At 43.7% G+C, this 12,907-nt stretch overlaps 1 protein-coding gene across 2 annotated transcripts; it reads left to right on the forward strand.

The window, feature by feature from the left end:
- The first annotated feature begins 1,212 nt into the window (after window positions 1–1,212).
- Window positions 1,213–10,043, forward strand: SELE (selectin E). Of its 2 annotated transcripts, none has more exons than XM_052802247.1 (14): window positions 1,213–1,338; window positions 1,622–1,697; window positions 2,137–2,523; window positions 3,807–3,914; window positions 4,041–4,226; window positions 4,874–5,059; window positions 5,166–5,351; window positions 5,921–6,106; window positions 6,213–6,398; window positions 6,681–6,866; window positions 7,857–7,964; window positions 8,431–8,452; window positions 8,564–8,636; window positions 8,992–10,043. In XM_052802247.1, the coding sequence occupies exons 2-13, from the start codon at window positions 1,661–1,663 to the stop codon at window positions 8,619–8,621; spliced, it is 1,836 nt and encodes a 611-aa protein (XP_052658207.1). In that variant the 5' UTR covers window positions 1,213–1,338; window positions 1,622–1,660; the 3' UTR covers window positions 8,622–8,636; window positions 8,992–10,043. The 2 variants fall into 2 exon arrangements, with proteins under 2 accessions (XP_052658207.1, XP_052658208.1); XM_052802248.1 differs by having other exon boundaries at window positions 8,567–8,636.
- Window positions 10,044–12,907: the final 2,864 nt, after the last annotated feature.

The raw sequence follows: 12,907 nt of genomic DNA on the forward strand, positions 1-12,907 counted from the left end.
GCGCAAGGGAATACCACTTTGTATCGACCAGGGTTGGGACTGCTGGGGAATGTGGACTCTGTGACAAGCTTCTAGTGTCATGTCTTTGCACAGGGTTGAGAACTGAGCTAATGCGTCTATTACTCATGTTGTCCGTTCCTTACTTACAGCCTTCAACAGTACTTTTGAGACCTCCTGTAACAGAGGTGAGAAGGATACTTAAGTGAGAATATCCAGAACTACTTCTATACGTAGTGTGGCAAGTCACTCACCTTATCACTGAAGTGGCATACATGTGAAGGTATGCATGAGAAGAGTGGAGTGGTGCAGCCAGAAGACTATTGTGCAAGGAATCAGTGATCCTCATGCCTCCTGCCTTCTCATGTATGCAGCTGCATTCTGAATAGCCTGTGACTGCTTACCAACCCACTATAGCAAAGTATCCATGATTACTCAGGCATGTGTCTCTGTACCATGGACACCATGTGACTGCTCTATGCAGTAGTATAATTGATTAGTGTATACACAATAAATGTGCATGAATTCAGTATGAGACTAGTGTATTGTCTTGTCCACCTGAAATATTATATGCACCTGTTCAAGAATTGTAACTCTATTGAGGTAGGGATATTGGAGCACATGGTCCAAGGGACTCTTCAAAGTTAAGTCTGCATTCCAAGTTTGACTGCTACAAGTGACTGATGAATCTGTATTGTGAGCAAGACTCTAGAAGAATACTAGCAATTCTGGGCTGGCAAACCTTACTACAAATGAGAACTCTGCACAGCACGCTGTGATCCACAAGGAAGGGCTTGTCCAATGCTGCAGTTTCCATCTTTTACTCAAACTTAGTTAACCAGCTTTGAGTGTCGGTGCCTTTCTTACTGAGATCCCAAAAGAACCAGCACCTCCTTGCTGCAAAACATTATGCTAGGTAAAAAGCTGGAATCTGCTTATTCATGCAACTAACTCAAGCTAACCATCTTGCTCCTTCCTGATATCCTGGAATTGTGTGTTTCTGTCAGTAAAACTATGTAATGCAGCACTTGGCAGTTTGTCAGCACAGTGTGTCTTTGTGGGAGGGTTTATCTGGCAAGGCGAAGTGTCAGGCTTAATGTGTGGGAGGGTCAGATCCCGGGATTTTCCAAGAAATTTTTTTCCACAAGAAATTTCCCGTCTCGTGGAGGACAGGCCAGCTGAGAGAATAAAAGGCCGTAGTAAAGGCAGGGGATTACACAGTCCAGACACTTGGAGCTGAACTTAATCTTCAAGTCCGTATTCAGCAACTTAGCAACAGAAATCAGTCACTGAGAAATATCGCGGAGGACTTTTGCCACCCAGCCACCACAACTACAACCTGTGAGTATAAATGGAGAGTGTTATTCTGTTTAATTGCTCAGCTAAAGGAAAACTGGACAGATAGAATTCTGTGTTGGTGTTCTTTAAAAGATGTTTACATTTAAATGCTATCTTGATATTAAGAACTGTTATAAAATGAATAATTTCTTAAAAATGGGAATCTTAAATCTTTAGAATAATTGTTTAAAAGTATGTAGAAAAGATTGCATAGACAATATTTTTTATTGAATTGTAAAAAGTCAGTATTTGTTCTTTACAAATGTGTTCCTTTGATCTCTCATAGCCATCCACTTAAAAGATAGAGAAGAGAAAACTCTCAAACATGATTTGCTTGTGGTTCCTATCTCTTCTTGCTTATGGTAAGTGTGTATTTCTCCGTGTAGAAAACTAGTTGAATGGTAATATTAGTGTGACTGTTCTGTTTGAGCTCAGAATTAAATAGAATTTTTGAACCTGACCTAATTAGCTTGAGGCTAGGTTCACATAGAGTAACCTCTAGCTACAATGGCATGTTTCCCTGCTTGCCTGTCAAATACATAATTGGCTCCTGTAGTTTGCTATGAAGTCTGCAAACCTTGTGTGATCAGACGTAGTTTCACAGGCTGAAGTCCATGCACTTGATGCTGACGTGCCTGTTTTGAAGCTTGCCACTTGATTGTTTATAAAATAATTGCCACTACTTTTTAAGCAGTTTCAAATATTGGCAAGTTTGCAATATTTATAGAGCTTTATATATCCTCTCCTAGAGAGAGGAGGGAAAAAGTCAGACACCAACTTTTTGACATCTTTTCATTCTAGGACTTACAATACTGCAGGGGGTGAATTGTTGGACATACCATTATTCAGACACAAACATGACCTACAGGGAAGCAGAGCTGTGGTGCAAAAAGAGGTATACTAACATGGTTGCCATTCAGAATAAGGATGAAATCAACTATCTCAATAACTTCTTACCCTTCAATCCGGGTTACTACTGGATTGGAATCAGAAAAATTAATGAGGTATGGACCTGGATTGGAACTAACAAAGAACTAACAGAAGAGGCAGAAAACTGGGCTTCAGGTGAGCCAAATGGCAAAGGGAACAATGAAGACTGTGTTGAAATCTACATCAAAAGAGGGAAGGATGATGGCAAATGGAATGATGAACAGTGTGAAAAAAAGAAGGTCGCCTTGTGCTACACAGGTATGGTGTGATAAAGGCCATTCTAGTGTGACCCTGTGGAGATGAGATGGTGGGTGGGATGAGTTGGTTAACATAGTCTTACGTATTAACTACCTGACCCTGTAGGCACTTGTACGCTTATCCTTACTTACAGGGCTAAGGTTGTTCTTGTTCTAAGAGCTGGATTGATCTCACTTACCTTTTAGCTCCCAGAATATTATACATCTTTTATGCGCAAATCACCAGACCTTCTCTATAATCAGTGGAGGGAAGCAGGCTCTTCCAGGTGGTGACTTTCATTCCACTCTCAAGTGGGTGTCTCACCTAGATAAGAATTGCCCTTTTGGAGGCGTCTGCCTGCTGACTATAGACCACTGGATTAGATAGACACTTTGTGTAGGAGGTGGCTAAGGCTAGGTCAAAAACACAAATGCAAGTGAAATATCAGCCAAATTAGAGCTGTGGTGAGTTAATGAAGAATGTACCTGTTGAGGATTTCTACCTACCCCACTGTTGTGGTTTAACCCCAGCTAGCAACTAAGCACCATGCAGCTGCTCACTCACCTCCCTCACTATGGGATGGGGGAGAGAATCAGAAGGGTAAAAGTGAGAAAACTCGTGGACTGAAAGACAGTTTAATAGGTGAAGAAAAGCCGCACATGCAAGCAAAGCAAAACAAGGAATTCATCTCTACTTCTCATCGGCAGGCAGGTGTTCAGCCATCTCCAGGAAAGCAGGGCTCCATCACGTGTAATGGTTCCTTGGGAAGACAAGTGCCATAACTCCAAACGTCCCTCATTCCTTCTTCCCCCAGCTTTATATACTGAGTATGACATCAACTAGTCTGGAATATCCCTTTGGTCAGTTGGGGTCAGCTGTCCCAGCTGTGTCCCCTCCCAAATTCTTGTGCACCCCCAGCTTACTTGCTGGTGGGGTGGGGTGAGAAGCAGAAAAGGCCTTGACTCTGTGTAAGCACTGCTCAGCAGAAACTAAAACATCCCTCTGTTATCAACACTGTTTTCAGCTCAAATCCAAAACATAGCCCCATACTAGCTACGGTGAAGACCATTAACTCTATCCCAGCCAAAACCAGCACACCCAAGGTATATTGTTCCTTTTGCATTTTAAATATTACTACTATCTACCTGAGAACAAGTGGTCATGGAATTTCCAGTTTGTTTTCCTATATAAAGTGCTTGATTAGTGCCAGAAAGATAAACAAAGTGGTAGCCAGGTTTCATTAGTGGCAACTGATGATTCTTTTATAATTTGCTGTATTGTTTTCTTTTTTTTTTTTTCCTCAGCTTCTTGCAAGCCATCTCTCTGCAGTAGCCGTGGAGAATGCATAGAGACTATTAACAATCACACTTGCCATTGTAACCCTGGATTCTATGGGCCTGAATGCGAGTTTGGTAAGATTACTCCATCCTGCTTTTCAACCAGGGCAATGTTCATGCTAGCTAGTGTTCAGTTTGGCTTGTTGATTCACCTGCTCAGCCAATGAGACTGACTGTGTACATTCTTGTGTTTCTTTGAAGTTGAGAGTTGTGATCCACTAAAGAAACCTGATCATGGGAGCCTCCAGTGCAACCATCCATTGGAGAACTTCAGCTACAACTCATCCTGCACAGTTCAGTGTGAGGAAGGCTATGAACTGACTGCATTGGAATCTGTATACTGTACCTCTTCTGGGGTCTGGTCTGCCCCCCTTGCAGCATGCAAAGGTGAGCTTCTCAAGCATGATAGGTGAGCTTTCTACATTATACATAGCTCTGTAAAATTGAGTGCTGCTCTGTTAGTAGGTACAAATTGAAGTTAAGTCCCATTCCTTTGTAATTAGTTATGTGGTAAAGGTGCTATTTTATTGCAGCACATGAGTCTTTTTGCTCCTGAAGAGATTAAATGGGCAGGATGAATGTTCTGGCCCTGGTCTAGATTTCCTTGTAGGGAAAGACTTTTCCACCTCTTAGTGGGGAACAAGGGATGGAGATGACCTAGCTTTGAGACTGCTCACAACAGGCCAGTTAGTCCTGACTGCAGGAATTATTTTTGAGGTGTTCAGCTTAGAATAAGCTACTGTTTGAAGCAAATAAAAGCATCAAACATCACCAAGCAGCAGTCAAAATGGGAAAATTTTGGATTGTAACTAGTTGCTGTCATGAGCTGCAGATGAATTTGCAGCCTTGCCTTACAAGTCAGTCTTCCATTTTGAGATTTTTCCACTCCTATCTGCTTTCTGAAATGGCAGCATAGTAGATCTCCTTTTTAAAGCTGCTTCCGTTTAGCCAATATGTTGCTAAGTTTCAGGAAAGAAAAAACTTTTTATGGTTTATTGCAAGCTAAGCTCTGTGCTGTTTCTTACGCTTTTCAGCTGTGACCTGTCCTGCCTTAGAAATGCCTGCTCATGGTGCTGTGAACTGCTCCCATCCCTCTGTGGAGCTCACCTGGGGTACCACCTGTGAGTTCACCTGTGAGGAAGGATTTGCCCTGACAGGACCAGCCACACTGCAGTGTGGGTCTTCTGGGGCCTGGGACAGGCAGCAGCCATCCTGTGCAGGTACCTTTCCTTATCCTGCTCACCTGAGCACTTGGGGCTCTCAGCATTGGTGTGTTGAATTCCTGAGGCATCTGTGCTGATTTCTGTTATGATCTGTGTGTTGCAGCTGTGAGATGTGAGGCTGTAACCTGGCCAGAAGAAGGCTTTGTGACCTGTGACCACGCTCCTGCAGATCTCACCTATCGCTCGCGTTGTGAGTTCCACTGCAGCGAGGGCTACGTTCTGGATGGCCCATTCAGTATTGAGTGCACGGCACAGGGACAGTGGTCAGAGCCAGTGCCAAAATGCAAAGGTAAGATTTACTGGGTTGGCAATCATCAATTAAAGCTTAGGGTAGCTCGAATACTCTGAAGAGACTTCCTCATTCAACTGTAGTCAAGGAGTAACAGTCATCCCCAGCATGTTTATAGCACTTTTCATAAGCAGATCTCAAGACAGAGATCATTTAGCCTGTTGTATTAAAGAGGAAACAGCAGTGCAGGGTGACAAGCAATACTCAGGAACTGTGTCCCCAACACGTATGATAACAGGCTTTTGAAGTGGAGTGTTCTGACAAGAGCTCTTTATTCCCTACATCCCAAATGGGAGCCAGTGTTTGTTTATGCAGTGCACTTGTGGAGTATAACCTGCAGCCAGTCTCATGATAGCTTGCATGCTTTAGGTGCGTGTTTAGGGGTTCTGGCTGCACTGTGCAACATGCTGAAAGCCCTGTTTCCTGAGACACTGCTAGGTCTGAAGGGAAGTACTATGGCTCTGTAGGGGACAGCTCCAGGCAGGGCACGTCCTCTTGTCAGCTCAAAAAAGAGTGTTTATCTTGACCTACTCCAAGCTAAGCTCTGTGCTGTTTCTTACGCTTTTCAGCTGTGACCTGTCCTGCCTTAGAAATGCCTGCTCATGGTGCTGTGAACTGCTCCCATCCCTCTGTGGAGCTCACCTGGGGTACCACCTGTGAGTTCACCTGTGAGGAAGGATTTGCCCTGACAGGACCAGCCACACTGCAGTGTGGGTCTTCTGGGGCCTGGGACAGGCAGCAGCCATCCTGTGCAGGTACCTTTCCTTATCCTGCTCACCTGAGCACTTGGGGCTCTCAGCATTGGTGTGTTGAATTCCTGAGGCATCTGTGCTGATTTCTGTTATGATCTGTGTGTTGCAGCTGTGAGATGTGAGGCTGTAACCTGGCCAGAAGAAGGCTTTGTGACCTGTGACCACGCTCCTGCAGATCTCACCTATCGCTCGCGTTGTGAGTTCCACTGCAGCGAGGGCTACGTTCTGGATGGCCCATTCAGTATTGAGTGCACGGCACAGGGACAGTGGTCAGAGCCAGTGCCAAAATGCAAAGGTAAGATTTACTGGGTTGGCAAATACAGTTTTCTTGTCACTGGAGAACACACTGAAATCCATATTCCTACAGGGTCCTGGCTCCAAACTAAACTCTGTGCTGTCTCATGTTTTCAGCTGTGATTTGCCCTGCCTTAGAAATGCTTGCTCATGGCTCTGTGAACTGCTCCCATCCCAAAGCCAAATGAATTTGAAAAAACAGGGTACATGTACTAGTGCAAAAAACAGGGCCAAAGACAGGAAAGTCCTTAATGCCTCTTAACCATTTCTTTCTGTATTTCAGTTGTACAGTGTGAACCACTGAGCTCTCCTGAGAAAGGCTCTATGGATTGCTCACATGGTGCTGGGAACTTCACGTACAACACAGCCTGCCACTTCAGCTGTCTAGAAGGACGGAGGCTCAATGGTTCTCATGTTCTTGAGTGCAATCATTCAGGAAACTGGAGTGCCAGTCTGCCCACATGTGAAGGTATTTTACCTGTGACTAGCCACAGAGAGGTGGCCCTGGGTTTCTAGTCAAATGAGGTATGGAAGGGTGGAAGAGGTAACACCAACAGTGAGCTAGAACTTCTAGTGAAGTCCATGAATTAAAAAGCCCAAGAAAATCTCTCAGTATTTTTTTTGAAAATAGAAGAGGGGAAAATTCCTAAAAGATCTTGGTGAAAAATGTTGATTTCTTATCCAAAACCAAAAGCTGCAACCTGATCTCGGGTTGTTTTGTTTGGGTTTTAATGAAAATATTTCTCATGTTGAGCTTTTTCCATATGAATAAAGAAATAAAGCTTTTCTGGAGAAACAGAACCTCGTGGTGAAATCTGCATCCATAAGTCTGTTTCTCAGTGGAAAAGTTTATAGATTTGTTAATTTGGTGTGATAGTTTCTTGGGTGAACTCCTTGGCCAAAAGACCTCACAGAGCTTTTCTGTCAAAGGCTGTAATTTTACAGGACAGAAGTCTCAGTCTTGCCTTTCCATTCAAGGCATTAAGAGCTCTGTCACTGTCCTTAGTGGGAACATCCTTGGCCTGCCTGAAATGCTTTTGCTTGAGGTTCTAAAAGCTCAACTCCACTTTATTTGCTTGAGCAGAACTTAGAACCTTGCATAATTTAATTGGTCTCAACAGGATTGCTCAAAGAGGAAGACAGTGGGAATTAAAATATGAACTGAAACATGAAAAATAAAAGATGAGCATAAAGTGTCATGTGAGGCTGGAAGTTAGACAGACCCTGGTATAGCTAGCTTGTTGCCTTGCCATTGCTTTGTCAATGGGTGGGATAATTTTTAGTATGCAGCTTTTTACCTTGTGTACAGAATGTGTCCTGTCTCAGCAAGAGAAAACTTAAGGGTTACAAGCTGCAATTCTGGTTCCTCTTGAAAAGCACAAGATAAAGGAAGAAGTAGAGAGGGCTTCAAAGACCACACATGACTCTTGATCTCACTGAAATTTTTTCATCCTCTCAGCTTCTGAACAAGTCAGCTATGTCTCTGTGGGCATTGCAGCCACAAGTGCCTCTCTGTTGTCCATGGCATCATTCCTCCTTTGGCTTGCAAGACGTTTCCGAAGAAAAGGTGAGCAATTGGAGTGGGTCCACTGGTTTTATTTACCTTCCTGAAAAATTTTCAGTGGAGGGACAAAACACCCCTCCAAACCCCAATACCTCGCTTTTTGAAAAAATGAAAATTCCCATACTTAAACAAATTTCAAAATTATTTTCAAGAAGCCTGCATACATGCCATGTTTGGCTTTTGGATGAACATTTTAAAACAAAAAACAGTAAAAAAATTAATATTTAGAAAACAAGAATTAGAAGAAAAAAGCAACATTTTATTTATTGGTAATTACTGCCAGAGAAAGTGAATGGGTATTTGAGATGGGGCTAATGACAACATAGTAATAACTGCCTGTGAGATTTATTGCTAGATAATGGCTTTTTATCAGATATTCAGAAATGAGAGGGGTTTTAGTAGAAGAAAAATTTTGCATGATGGGGCTTTCATCTTGAAATGCTAATATCTTTTCTTATTCTTCTTGCAGCAAAGAAATTTACTCCTTCCAGGTAAGTTCCATCTCAAAAAAAACCATGAAAAACACTGCAATCACTTTGCTAAAATCCTTTTGATATAAACCAGTTGTCATGAAAGTACTTTTCATTTCTGTTTTTTTATAGTAGCTGCCAAAGCCTAACCACTGAAGGTAGTTTCCAAAGTGCTGGCCAGAATGTCTAACTCTGGGTGTTTCAGGTAAGCACATGAGATAGCTGCACTCACAAATTCTCTTCCTTTTAATCACACAAGCAATCAGAGCTGTTAATTGCTATACAATTGCTGAAATAGCAATATGTGCTTTGGGGTACCTAATAGGCATCTTGGCATTGCATGAAAGTTCTTAACAAGACTGATGGATTTATTGCTTTAGAAATGGTTATTCAGCTTCTTAAGAATGATTGTGGTTAGCATTCTGTCTAGCTGCATATAGTATTAGGAACACTTTTGTGCATTTTTGCTACCTGCTGCATACAAAGTTCCTCTGAAATGAGAGCAAATACAAATCTATGCCAACTTTCCAATTTATAGAGGAATTTCATTCTCTCTGCAGGAATTGAAGCCTTCTTTACTTATGTCTCAGAGATTTCTGGAGAATGAAACTGCATGCAAATCAGCAGCTGTCCAGATGTTTTTACCTCTTGCTGACAAGATGATTGACCTTGTGTATTGTTCAGAAATTTTGAATTCAAGCTGTCTGGTATTTCCATTGAAGACAAGCACAGAGTAAAACTCTGGCCTTCTGGCAAAATACTGTCTATATTCAGTCATGTAGTTATCATAACTGGGAGCTTGCCATCTCTTGTCCAGATGGTGAGCAAATAGTAAGCTGCTGCCTAAAGAGGAGGCTGGTTTCTCCTCTGGTCTACTCAAAGGTACCTAGGTGAGGTGAAGACATGCGTTATTTCACATCACTTACTACACTGCTGGAGATGTCTTCTCTGGAGTCGTATGGGTTATACTTGCAGAACAGAGTAATTGGGATGAAAAAATATTCATTGAATAGCTTTGAAACCATTGATCTGGTTTGTTGTCGAAGTCAGTTTATTTTAAGAGGATGTCCTAGTCCATAAATATGCCTGTAATGATATGGGCCATTATTTGGGTTTCTGCTGCATGTCCCAGAAAGCTTAGGGACTTTAAACTTTTTTTTCCTTTTTTTTTTTTTTTTTTTTTTGTAATAGCACTAGGAATTGTAGTGCATATACTAGGTACTCTGGTTTCTGAATGCAGCAAGTAGATCTGAAATGATCTTATCCCTGTGGGATTATGCACTGTAATACAGGTGTATACATAAATATTTAATTGTGCAATTTTTACTGTGGATATTTCTGTGCTATTAACTGTAAATGTATTGTAAAATACTTGTTCCTGAGTAGGTCTGTGGCCATTGATCTGGGCCCAGGTAATTTTAAAATAATTCAGAGGTGTTTGTAAGGATTTCATGCCTGCATATGATTTACAAATAAAATGGAAGCCTGAGATTTGTGTATATATATTGCAAGTATGATTTATTATGCTGTTAAAGGACTTCAAATGAGAAAGTCTTTCTTAAGTTATGTTTAAGTTATAATCATAAATTAAAAATCTCTGACATAGAATCTGGTACGTATTGTCCTATTTGTAACAGTATTTAATAAAATGTTTTAATGTAATGCTCCCTTTTTGGAAATGTACATCATCTAAATGATTTAGGTCAGCCCTTAGATACGGCTTCGTCAGGAGAACTTGAGGGGCTGGGGGAAGACTGGCTAAATAGCAAGGCTGTCCCTTATTTAGCTGTCCGTTTTCATAGCAGTCAAGGAAAGAGAAGCCAGCAGATGGCACTGACTGCCTGAGAACTAGCACAGCCAAAGCCGGACCCCAAACCAGCATACCCAGTTCTGAAAGGAAGTAGGAAGGCTCAGCGACGTGTCCTTGTAATGCAGGTGCCTGGACCAGCAGTGAGCTTTGCAAGAGGTATGCTCAGGAGGGCGAGGAGAGCAGAAAGAGAAGCAAGTAGGTGATCCTGGTGCATAGTTAACAGCACAAACCCCTCAGCCCATGCAGGTCTTTTGCAGCCGTTTCTGCCGGGAAGTTAGCTGAGCGTGGGAGACCATGGACTAATAGGTGAAAGCACAGCTCTGGGGACTAGTGATGACTGCTGTCTATGGACCTTTGCTCCCACCCTGGCTTGGGCTGGAACCAAAGACTCTGCCATGGGCTAGTGCTGGCTAGGTTCCAGTGATGGCCAGACACTCCTGTGGCCACCCTTCCCCAACCCCTGACATGGCCAAGGAAGCTGCGCTGTGGCTCTCTGTAGCTGCTGCCAGGAGCCAGGCCTTGATTATAAACCATGAGATGTATTCCTGCCCTAGGCAAAGCTCAAGAGAAGCCATCAGGCCTGTGAGCAAGGGAGTCAATTAAGAGGTGCTGTGCCACAGTGGACAGGGCCCATTGCTGTTTATCCCAAACCGATTAAAGAACTGAGAGCGGCTGTCAGCGCTTCCCCCGCCTTGACAAGGTGGGGCCCAACCATGTGAGCAGATGTAGAGCAGTAATCCTTTAGGTTCCCTGAGGGGACGTAGAGATTAGCCTGAAACGCCCTGCTCTGAATCCCTGCAGGAGCTGTTTTGAGAGCTAAACCACCACATGGGTCCCCCAGCCTGTCCTTGTTGTTGTCCTCTATATGCATGGCCCCGTAGCATCCTCTGGAGAGAGTTGCTCAGGCCAGCATGGTTCCTACCCTGCTGCAGTCAGCTTCTCCTTTCCTGACCAGAGATGGTGCTTCTAGCAGCTTTCCCTGGGATCTTACAGGGGCTTTATTGCCAGAAAAGAGACTATAAAATTACCCCTTCTCTTTCTCCCAAGCCTTCATCCCTTGTGACTTCTAGATGCAGCAGGAGTGAGACCACATTTGGGTGGGATTAGTCCTCTATCTCTCCATATATCCCCTAGGCCAGACAAAGACTCCCTGAAGGGGATCTCCTTCCTTGCAGTGACTTACAGGTTATGTCTACCCTCATAATTAATGTTAGTCCAGGGCACAGGCAAAACCCTAGCCTGTGCTTGTCCAGGTTGCTTGATACTTGGTCCTCTCCTGGCACTGTTTTTTCCTGCTTCAGGATATGAATTACCAGTTAGGATGGCATGGTGTGTCCAGGTCTTTAGGATCTTCAGGAAGTTGTTTTATTTGCAGTAGATGTGTCTCTGTCGCGGTGCCTGTGAACACAGCTCTTCTGTTGTTTGCTATGTGTATAGTTCCCATGCTGGCAAGAATGGCCATGGGAATGCTTGCTGGCAGGCAGTCATTTAGTAACTCCCTTATATCGCTCCTCTGTATGGTGCAGTGCTGTGTGACCACTGAAGGGCCACAGGGTCTTTTCTGGAGGGGCTTTCCTTATTTTCTGTTGTTCCATTTCCCTTAAATTCCTCAGCTCTCCCTGGGCCTGTGGCATTGTTCAGAATGGGGTCTGTGTTTTGCCTGGCATCTTATTTCAGAGCGGATAGCTGCTTGTGCCGTGACCTATGGAAGCTGTGAAGGTGACATTAACTGGGAGGCACGCATGTCCTTTCACAGCTCTGCGTGTTTGCTGCTTGGCAAGGGGATGGTTTTTGTGGCATAACTTAACACATTCCTGATGAACCGAGCTACCTGGGTGGCTTTAGCTTTTTACATCTGTAGTCTGACAGAAGGGGACTTAGAAACAAAATTTCACTTAAAGTCTCAAACAGACAGGTAGTGTTTGATTTGGGGTGGGTGTTTCGGTGGCCCTTGATGATATGGACAGTATAAGACCTGCCCAGATTGGGTTTGTGCCTTCTGTTTTCATAAGCAATTAGCCATCAAACAGAAAGTCATTTACCAGGCCCTGGCTGAAGTTGCCTTCCATAGCTCCAGTTTTCAAGGGTTGAACTGGACCCAGCATTTGGCCAGCAGTTCTTCATTTACGAAGATAAGTCACTGCTACAGGCTCTGGAGACGGCACATCTTTGCAGGTCCTTGCGTGCTTTGCTGAGGACTGGCAGCAGGGACTTTAAAGCAGCAGCTCCCACAGGAGTTGGTGTTGTGATCAAATCACTAACCTGCTCAGCTCCTGCTCTGGGAGCTGTCAGAGGATATTAGGGCCAGGAGGCCAGACTGCAACATACAATGTCTGTGCAATGCAAAATAGTTAAACTTCTGTGAGTCTGGTTTCTGTCCTGAGTCTTAGTCCTGTTTGGATTCCTCTGGTTCTTGCAGGGGGCTGGCTCCCTCCTCTTGGCTTGAGCATGCTGCTAATATGTGGCTGGTGGTGGGTATTTGGTGAGGGATCTTCAGCCCATAGACCTAAAGGAGCAAGTTGCTACAGTGAGCTCTTGGTCAGGGACATAAAGGTCCACAACATCGCTGCTCCCTAGGAGCCATAACTCACATCAAATGAGAAATACAGCATGGGCTTGCCCATGGGCAGGCAGGCCATCCTCCTGTTGGTAGTGGGCAGTGGAAG

The sequence above is a fragment of the Harpia harpyja genome, chromosome 11 (assembly GCF_026419915.1).
Source record: "Harpia harpyja isolate bHarHar1 chromosome 11, bHarHar1 primary haplotype, whole genome shotgun sequence".
NCBI lineage: Eukaryota > Metazoa > Chordata > Aves > Accipitriformes > Accipitridae > Harpia > Harpia harpyja.

Coding starts and splice junctions, on each gene's coding strand:
- SELE (XM_052802247.1), top strand. CDS start 1,661: ATGATTTGCTTGTGGTTCCTATCTCTTCTTGCTTATG. Junction 5,060..5,165: donor GCAGCAGCCATCCTGTGCAG/GTACCTTTCCTT, acceptor TGTGTGTTGCAG/CTGTGAGATGTGAGGCTGTA. Junction 6,867..7,856: donor CAGTCTGCCCACATGTGAAG/GTATTTTACCTG, acceptor TCATCCTCTCAG/CTTCTGAACAAGTCAGCTAT.